Consider the following 9,784-nt stretch of genomic DNA (forward strand, 5'->3'; position numbering starts at 1 on the left):
ATTGAAAAACTAGACAGAATAATTCTGGATTAAGCTATGTGGTTATGCTAGGCTTCAAACAAATGGTTATTCTGTTGTGACATCTATGGAGCAATGCATCCGTTGTTCTCTGGAATTTAACTCATTTTAAATTACTCATCCACATGATAAACAGTGAGATGTGCCTCACTGCAGGGAGAAAATCCAAGAATTGTTTTTATTGTAGCCACAACTGCTAGCTGGGAAGCATTTCAGCCTGTTCTAATTAGGCTCCACTTACTGTCTTTCAAGAAACTGTTAGCTTCAGATATTCGAATAAAAACTTGTAAAGAGGAGGGACTGGGCTAAATGGTCTTGCCTACTCTGGTGTGATAGTAAAGTTTGCAGAACTCTATAGAGACTTCCCACAAAAGCAGTTTGTAGAAGAGAAAGTTTTATTTTCAAAACTAAAAGCAGCGTGGGAATTCTGCGCACTGTAAGATACAGTTTTATATGTGTAACAATATAGCCAATAAATTATTGTTTCTCTTCAAGGACTACTATGTAAATGTTTGAATCCAAAACATTATAATTGCCTATTGAAGGCTTTGCTATCATCATCTGGAAGCATTATAACCATACATTACAAAAATATCAATATATGACTCTCAGAAGAAAACATACATATACAAACATAAGAATTCATAGTCCCCATATGTCACATATTTGATATAAACCTCTGAAGCAAGTTTGGATAAGACAAAAATCAGAATTCTCCAAAAACTGAAAGTTTATCTTACTTGCCAAATGTTCCCTATTACCCCAAATATCAATATTTTTAAGTCTCTACGCGAAAGTATGCTTTTCGGACTGCTTAAATGCTAGAACGCACACAACAGTTTTAAAATAATATAGCCAATAGTTTTGCCATCTGAATAATATTAGGTAAAAGATACTATGTGACACACACCAGAAAAGTCAATGATAAAAAGCTAGCCTCTCCTACAATGAGTGCAAAAAGACCATTGGTGCTGGCAAGAAGATGCATGTCACCCCTCTCTGCAATCCAGGTAGTTTCCTTTAATCCAATAGCAAATCTGGGCATATTTAAGAGGCGTGATTCTAACTGCCACATTGAAGTCCTGTGGAGAGCCATTCATGTCCACCCACTGGTGCCCTGAAAAGATGCCAATAATTTTTCTCTCCCATTTCTGCTGTGGTCTCTTCCACATCCTCACATAGACCCCCGAACCACTGGCTCCGGGCTGGGCATCACACTGCTGATAGAGAAGGTCGTAGGTCTCATCTTTGACATCACAGAAGCGGTACACCAAATTGCCAGGCCGGTCATTGTCATAACCAGAGAAGTGGATCCTGCCCCCAGGGAGCTGCTTCGCCGGAGGACTCACACCAATCTTCATGAACTTTCTTTTGTGGGGTTTCTTGAGTTCCAGAAGGGCATAGTCATAATCCATGCCAATGTCATTGGCGTTGCCCTTGATCCACCCCTTGGGCACATGGGTGCGTTTCACACGGATCCACTGAAATTTCATCTTATCTGGTACGGCTGAGCTCGAGCTGTTGTCCCCTCTGGCACCATCTTTATACCTGGGCTTCAGAAAGCCCACTCGGAGTTTCTGTGTTCCTTTCACATAGGTTTTCCCATCGTGTATGCAGTGGGCAGCAGTGAGGACGTGCTTCTCTGCCACCAGGGTCCCGGTGCAGCCGGTAGACAACTTCACTGATGTTGAGAAAGGATAGTTGAGCAGGAAGTCCTTCCCGAAAATGCTAAACCTGCCATCATAGCCATAAATCTGCCTTTTCCTGCGAGATTTCCCTGTGGCCTCCGGGTCTCTGCCTCGTGCCCTGCCTTCACCGTTGCTGAGGATGTAGATGCCCACCTGAGTCTCTGTGCGGCTGCCATTGGCATAAAGGGTTTCATAGGAAAGATACTGCTTGGCCTCTTCGTAGGTGGGCAGTGGTGTTCCCTTGTGACACTGGGGTCCACATGAGGAGGACACCTCCAATTTCGCTTTGGCATCAAAGTCTGGCTTAGCTAAGTTGAGGGTAGACTGAGGCAAGACTACGGGGAGGCGGTAAGCCGGCCATGTGGGTTTCCATGGAACGTTATAGGGACTCACCTGCATGAACACACAGAGCAGGACAAGAAGGATGAAGAGCCCTGGGATTCCAGCCATGCTGAGTGCTACTGTAGAAACAAAGACAAGAAGTCAGGAGGACAAAAACTATACAGCTCATTTCCTGCAGCCTGGCAATGCACAGCAGCATGCTGGTCATGTTTCTAAGACTGGCAACATTCCTCAAGTTCCCAGCGAGAGAATTCCTCAGGCAATGGTCTCACTTACATGCAAGGACTTGCTTGACCTTGCGCTCATTCCCACACCTCAGCCCCAAATGAAGCTGGTTTTATTTTTTTCCCTTCATGCTTAAGAAGTAAAGACCATGGGATGTTACAGGGCCATATCTAAAAAAGTTACCACTATTCTGTGAATAAAAAATCTCATTTTTATGAGATTTTGAATGTTGTTTTTATTTGATTATATATACCTTGTCCTCTTCTTATCTAGCTACCCACCCTACCTACTCGACCTGGCCTTTTTCCTTTTTTCTTATCTTATTCTATTATAATAATTTCTTACATAATTTTCTGGGCAACTCGCTCATTTAGATAGCAAAACTAAATCAGACACTTTACTGAGCACAAAGGCATCTGGGAGGAGTGGAGTCACACAAGAAATCTTATCATTCCTACATGATGTATGCATGCATTTGGAAGATGACATGAGAATTTTGAAGATTTTTACTTTGAATTTGAAAAAAAATATGTTAGGCATTGCCTTTGATCCAACTTTCAGTGACTTGGGTGCATTTCACCAGATGCATTGAAATTTTATATTTTAGAGCATGGCTGAAATAGCTGTTGGACCATCTTCACAGTTCCATATAAATAATAATTGTAGATGTTTGAATTATGCTGCCAAATAAAAGGACTGTGTCAAAGATATAAAGCTTTAAACACTGCATCTAATAACTTTATGACTATTACTGTTGGTTATTTATTTGGGTGTCTGTATCTGTGTTTTCAGCTTGTCTAATGCCTTCACATTGGACCTATGCTAGCATTTGAAAGAGTCATAGGATGGATGCTTATGTGGCTGGAAAAATAAATTAATAATGTGATTCAGGAAATATATTTCTTGAATGATGCATGGTGAATTCCAGGGACAGATATGCATAGACGGTATTGTGGCTCAGACAAAGGGTACAAAATTAGATGCAGAAAGCAAGAGGAGCAGGACAGGTGTTCCAATGAGGGGAGGTGTTAAGTTGAAAGAGCATTAGATACATTAGGAGACAGAGAAGGGGGCACTCAGAAGGAACAACATGGAAGAACATGGAGGTGGGCAACAGTGTGAGTCAGCTCAGGAGTGACACTCAGCTCAGCAGGGGTAGACAGAGACGGTAGAGGAGGCAGGTAACAACCCTGTTGTGGAGCACTGTGTGTACTAAATGCAAGAGTACAAATTTTATCCTGAAAGATGTATTTAAAGCCCTGATCAATCATCCCTGGAGAAAAGCAATTACAAAGAGGGTTGGAAGTGCTTTCATCATTGCTTAAGCATCAGTGGGCTCTGACTGGTTCCAAATCTTCTGGTTCAGCTGACTCAGTGGGTAGGGTAATTCATTCACAGTCAGGCATCCCAGAGTGAATGGGAGGGGTATTTCTCAAGAGTCTAGCTAAGGGAACAGAGCCTCAACAAGAGGAAACAATGATTTCTTTATTTTTACTCCCTTTCTTTTGTAAGGTACAGATATACTGGCAACTTCTTGTGCTTGCTCTATATAAGGCAGAAAACTTACCATCTGACCTAACCTACTTGAATAAACACATCCCTAATATCTGTCCCCTCTGCTATCTCTTTTGCCCCATTGCCTTGAACTCTACTTCTGCTATGGATAATAGGAGTGGGGAAATGAAGACATGAGATCCTTAAAAAATTCATTTCCTCAGCATTTCCTAAGTCCTCAAAATTATTCTTCTCTCCATATTTCTAAATAAGAAAGATCTTGGGTATTTGGGGAATACTTGGATATTTGGGAGTGGAAAAACATTAAGCTGTTTTCTTATGTCTGTGAAATCATGGAGTAAATGGACATGTGCACATGTGTATTTGTATGTAATTTTGGGGGATAATAACGTGCAGACTAATCCTTCAATGTGACCAGGGAAGGTGTACTGGTGTTAACAGAGTCCAGCCTGCAATGCAGAGTTAAGCCATGTAGTGATGATAACACTTTGGGAGATCTGTGGAGCATGGTCTCAGCCTGACTATACCAGTTACTGGCTCATCTCTTGAGCTCATCTTCGGTGTGAACAGCCTTTGCTCTACAGGATTCCTGCTTTGACTAGCCACTCCACTCACACCAGCAGCCCTGTCAAATGGGATCTACTAAAGAATTCAGGTGTCTCCCTCAAAGACTGGAACATAACTATCCTCTCTTTGCTTGACTAATGTGGAAAACGTTAATTCTGTTATGCACAATGCACCAAGTTTTATTTCATCTTGTCTTAAGGAGACGCAGAAGCCCAAGTGGTCAAGTGTCCCTGTTTTTAAAACCTGTGTGGAGAAAAGTAGGATATGAGATGGGACTATGCTACATTTACCATAAGACACATATAATACATTCAGCAGACAAGAAAAACAGTGCTAAGATATGTTAATATCAGAACCTGAAACTATGAGTTCCAAATCTGAAATAAGTACATAATTGGATAGAGTCTGAGTTATCAACTGGACCAAACTTGTACTGCTGTCTATAGCTTTATTCATCTATTTAAAAATGAAACAGTTTGTTGACAAGGGTGTCAGGAAAGAGAATGTCAGGAAAACTCTGAGACCACTGCAAACATATTTTTAAAAATCCAACTAGGAACTTTGCTTTAATGAACTAATCCTCCTCTCAGGCAAAATTAAACCCTCTTTCCAAATACTTTGCCTGTACAGCAAATCCCTATTTATTTAAAGAATACTTTCTAAGGTCCCAATGTATACCCCATTTCACAAGTGCCAACATGCCATCCTCCTTAGTCTGTGTTTAAAAAAGAAGTAACATCTTTAGAAACTAGTCAAGTGAGCTGTACTGCATGGACGGGTACCCAGTTTTCCGTGGATTGCGGGTGCTGGGTAGTCAGTCAGCTTGGCTCTTGTCCTGATAGCCCCTCAGTATAGATGGTCAAATTTACTCCTTGGCAAAATAGTAGATGACTACATGCCAAGAACTTTGAAGATCACTTACAAATGAAAGAATGCTAAAGGGTCTACTAAATGATAGGCTATTACCAATTCAGATTGCTAACAACTTAAGTTCTGATCATGTTGCCAGGAGTCAGGGAGAAGTTGGCCATCTATGGGAAAGACTGTTATCCACTTAAGGAAAAACACAGCTTTCTTTGTATAAGATCAAATTTGGGGGTACTTTGGAAGTATTATTTTCTCTTAGCTAGAAACAAGGCTTAGAAATTCCCAGTGATGTTGAACTGTATTCATTGATATCATAAGACAATCTTCATTCTACATTTTCCATAAGGTTTCTATGAGCCTCTGAAAGTTAAAACTTTAATCCAAACATAGAAAGGGATATAGACTTCAAGAAACAAGTGCAGATCATTTTTTTCCAAATTGATAGGGACTATATGGTCAACAATTGAGACATAAAGCTAAATGTGAAGTCCTCATGTGGACTTAAACTGGCATCTGGCTATTAAAGTTATAAGCATCCAAAGTAATTTGCTCTGTCATCCTATTTAAAGTGATTTATACATAGACACTCAGGGATATAAACAGATGGAACATACACAATTTTAATCTCTTAGCCAGAAACATGATGCATGTCAGACTTAACTTTAAATCCTCTAATGTTTAAAAGTGGATCATCTTGTTCTTGTAGAGCTGTTTGGAAAACCAACATCTTTTTAAAGGAATGAAGATTCCCAAACCTTATCTTCCTTATAGCTAAATCTGGATGAAAAAAAAATGTTAGTTCTATCACATTCCATTTCTAGGAATGAACCTTTGAAGGGTGCAGGTCCTCATACACATAAATTATTTTCTAAGCTTTCCAAATATATGTTTTTATGAAGTACTACACCTAATGGCAAAGCAAAATGAAAAAGCAAGGTGAGCAGATATTTTTTTCACCATGCTTAGTAATACAGAAACTGCATTTGTTTTCCAGCTCTGGCTATCTGACTCACAAGAAGACTACACATTCCCTGCCCAAGTTGCAAATATTAACCACCGTCTAGCTATCTAGTGCATCAAAATATTTACACTTTATAAACATACGTCATAAGCCCAATAATAGTTTTATGGTAGAGGGAATTTTCACATTATCAGGTGTGCCAAAGACAATCAATAATCTCTCTGGGGACTGGGGACTAGGGACTAGGGACTGGAGTACTGAGATTGTCTTTTGTGATTCTCTACAGGGCAGTCTTCAAAACTGCCAATAACTCAGCTATCCTCAAGAGGGGCAATGTTTGAATGAATGATTTAACTCCTATAAGCAAACAATTGCTACAAGAGAACATCTAATTTTCCAGACATCCATTCTCTATTATACAAGGTATGGTTTCCTGTGACCACAATAAAAGGTAAGAAAGTACATGAAGGTGCTCATTCTAGACACCAGTTGGAAGAGTGACAAAGGGTCCTCCATGAAATCTGTAGCCAGGAATACTGAACAATGAGGCTTTGCTAATTCCCAAAGCAAATGCTTACAAATGAACAAAGCTCTGTGAATACACTGAAGCCAGGCTTGCTCTCATTTTCCAGAGTCACATAACCCATTAAAGCACGACAGACCTAATCACAGGATAGCTTAAGAATGATGGTCTTGTAGGGAAACTGGAGGGGACTTAAGAAGCCTGACAACTCAAGCAGGATCTCATGGTCACACAGAGCTTTTAACTTCTCTATCAGGTTTTAGGCAAAATGAGCCATCCTAGTAATCCCAAGACAACTTAGCAGCAGAGCAAGAACGGAGTGCATAAAGCTGTCAATGGTGAGACCATGAGAAATGAAATCCCTGGAGTCATTTGGAATTATGCATGAATAATGCCTGGTGCATTTGCTCCTAAAGCATCCATGGGAGAGATGCTCAGGAGAACCTGAGACTATTGACATTGCAGATCTGGGCCAACAATGTTCTCAGACACACTAATAGCCACTTTGGCACTTAGGCTACAGGCAGAAAAATACGCCTACATCCACTGTCTACCTGGATAGTCATCAGTGAGACAGAAATGAGATTCATATTAATTACCTTGGAAGACTGCTTCCTTCCAAGTTCAGAGAAAGCATGACAAATTGCTTAATGCCTGTTTATAATAATGGAAAATACAAGTGAAGGATTTATTCGTATGTTTATGGAACAAACACTCAGAAAAAAATGAATGTAGTGCCTTCTATAGAATCATCGGTCCCTTTAGCCCACCCCTAATCCAGTTCTAAGAGACTCTTTTAAAATGTTCACTGTATAACCCAGGCTAGCCTCAAGTTCACTGGCCTCCCCCAGCCCTTCAAGTGCTGGGATTCACAGGCATGCACTACCGTACCTCACTCTTAAGAGACTCCTAGAAAGACAGTTATTAGTTCTTTTAAATGCTCTCCCATCCGAGTATACTCTTGAAACAATGTCTAACAATATCCTGATATTAATTTGCAATAGGAATTTTGGCAAAAGCTAACTTCAACTATAAATCAAACTTTTCCCACAGAGCCTGATGAGGCAATTTTAGTATTGGCCTATCTGTTCCTAAAGGGTTAGCTAGGACCCCTCAAGTTCACTTACAAGACCTGGGAGAAGCAATTTCTATACTAACCAGGACACTGAATAATCTGGAGCTTTCCATACGCCACGAGCTGTTTTTAAATTCTCATGGATGTCACGAAATGGACAATAAAACAAATGGGATTTTAATCAGAGGGTTTTCTCAAGAGATGCTTTGAGGGAGGTAGGAGGAAGAACCAGCCTCATTTCAGGAGAGGGTAGTATTGCTCCATCTAAACAAGTATTCCTCTCTTAAAAGTTCTAGGGGAGAAAAAATCTTTTCTTTCAGTTAACAATTTATGATAAATGGCTACATGCTGAAGAAATATTTGCTCCCAACCACTGTTGATAGCACAGGCAGCATTTTTCTAGGTTTAGCACGCTGCCATCACCCAGCACAGCGCCTGTTCCCAACCTGTGTTTGCTGACTTTTTCTTGCTTGTTAAGGTGTGTTCATAATCACGTGTCAGGTTAAAAATTAATGCTCAGAGCGTGACGGAGTCAGATACAGTAGGTACAAAACTCAAGGAAAGCAAATGGTAGAGGTTACGGTGTGTGTGTTCGTGGGGGAGAGCCTACCCTGACCACTCCACTCCGGGAGCAACTCGCCAGACACAGCGCCACTTGACCCCTACATAACCAGCACCTTGCGTCCAAGACAGCACTTTCAAAGCCTTCTTTTTCCCATCCACTTTATAAGTGACACTGGATGAATCCAAATGTCCCACAGAGCGCGTGTCCCGGGAGGAGGCTCTTTCAGACTCTCATCCTAAGCCCAAAGTTTGTGCAGAGGCCAGGGCGAACTCTCTGGTGTCCCCCGCAGTCCGCAGCCACCCCACCCCGCGTGCACTGGACCCTTTGTCCCGCTCTGGCATTCGCCTGGGTCCCCCCGGATCCAGCCGGAGACGCCAGGTCCCCGCCCTGCACTCACCCGCGTGGAGCAGCCCGCCGGGGCCGCGGCCGAGCACCACTCAGACAGGTGTGGGCGCCTGGAGGACGCGCGCGGCTCCCATGCCTGCTCCGCAGAGGGGTCGAGTGCGAGCCAGCAGTCCAGCAGCGCCCGCCGCACCCGGTCCGCCCCACACCCCCTCCTCTTCTCCTCCGGGGCTCTCCTGCCCCGCCCCCGGGCGCGAGCCGCGCAGCCTGCCCGCCGTCGCCTCCCCTTCCCATCGCCGCCTGCCTCCAGCCAGCGTCACCCTGCCATTCAGAGATCCTGGACCCCCCAGCCCCGCGCAGGTGGGTCTCCGCAGCGCTTCACCACCAGCGGGTCCCCCGACTCCCTGCCCCTGCACCAGATCCGACGGACGGATCCTACCAGTGGCTCTCGACAACACACACCGAGTTCTAGGGGGTCTGCATTGCCTGGGGTCGGTTAAAGCGACGCTCCGGCATGGGCGGTCCCTTCCAGCCTTCTAGACTTCCAGTCCTCCAGCACTCCAGGTGCATGGAGAGCCCCAGGCAGATTTGCGAAGTTGCATTCAAACTTGTGACCTTCTCATCGGTGCACATTCTGTGCGTCTTAAATAGTGACGGCCGAGCTCCTTCCCACCTTAGTTCCTGCCTCAAGCTCTTCTAGGGTACCGCAGTTCATAATCCAGAGGCAGGCTACCAAGGTTGTAGGCCCTGCAGTTCAGCCCCTCGCATACTGGGTCCCAGAGCACTGCAAGGGATTGCGGACTTGGCAGCTTCCCAGGGGCTGGCTGGTGATGCCCCTGGCCTGGTCTTTATTGGGGCACCAGCTGGTGGAGCCACCTCCTAAATGATGGTGCCTGCTTCCCTAAATCACTGAAGACATCCACACCTGGGGGTCTTCTCCAAGTCAGCCTGGTGACCTCACTATTTAAATACCTAATGCTAGAGACTTGGTAGTCTCTCCTCCACACATCCACTTCTGTGAACCAACCTTTCCTGCAGGTCATAAAGATGAAAAGGGTGGTGCTGTGGATTTCCCCTAAGGACTGGAGGATTGGAG

At 43.5% G+C, this 9,784-nt stretch overlaps 1 protein-coding gene across 2 annotated transcripts; it reads right to left on the reverse strand.

The window, feature by feature from the left end:
* Positions 1 to 395: 395 nt before the first annotated feature.
* Prss23 (serine protease 23) lies at positions 396 to 8,840 on the reverse strand. Of its 2 annotated transcripts, none has more exons than XM_028774710.1 (2): positions 8,744 to 8,840; positions 396 to 2,167 (listed from the first exon to the last, which is right to left on the reverse strand). In XM_028774710.1, exon 2 carries the CDS (start codon positions 2,154 to 2,156, stop codon positions 1,008 to 1,010), a length of 1,149 nt encoding a protein of 382 aa, XP_028630543.1. In that variant the 5' UTR covers positions 2,157 to 2,167; positions 8,744 to 8,840; the 3' UTR covers positions 396 to 1,007. The 2 variants fall into 2 exon arrangements, with proteins under 2 accessions (XP_028630543.1, XP_028630544.1); XM_028774711.1 differs by lacking the exon at positions 8,744 to 8,840 and adding an exon at positions 7,306 to 7,346.
* Between the last annotated feature and the right edge of the window lie 944 nt (positions 8,841 to 9,784).

Source organism: Grammomys surdaster, unplaced genomic scaffold, assembly GCF_004785775.1.
Source record: "Grammomys surdaster isolate TR1022 unplaced genomic scaffold, NIH_TR_1.0 242, whole genome shotgun sequence".
Classification (NCBI taxonomy): domain Eukaryota; kingdom Metazoa; phylum Chordata; class Mammalia; order Rodentia; family Muridae; genus Grammomys; species Grammomys surdaster.

Coding starts and splice junctions, on each gene's coding strand:
- Prss23 (XM_028774710.1), bottom strand. CDS start 2,156: ATGGCTGGAATCCCAGGGCTCTTCATCCTTCTTGTCCTGCTCTGTGTG.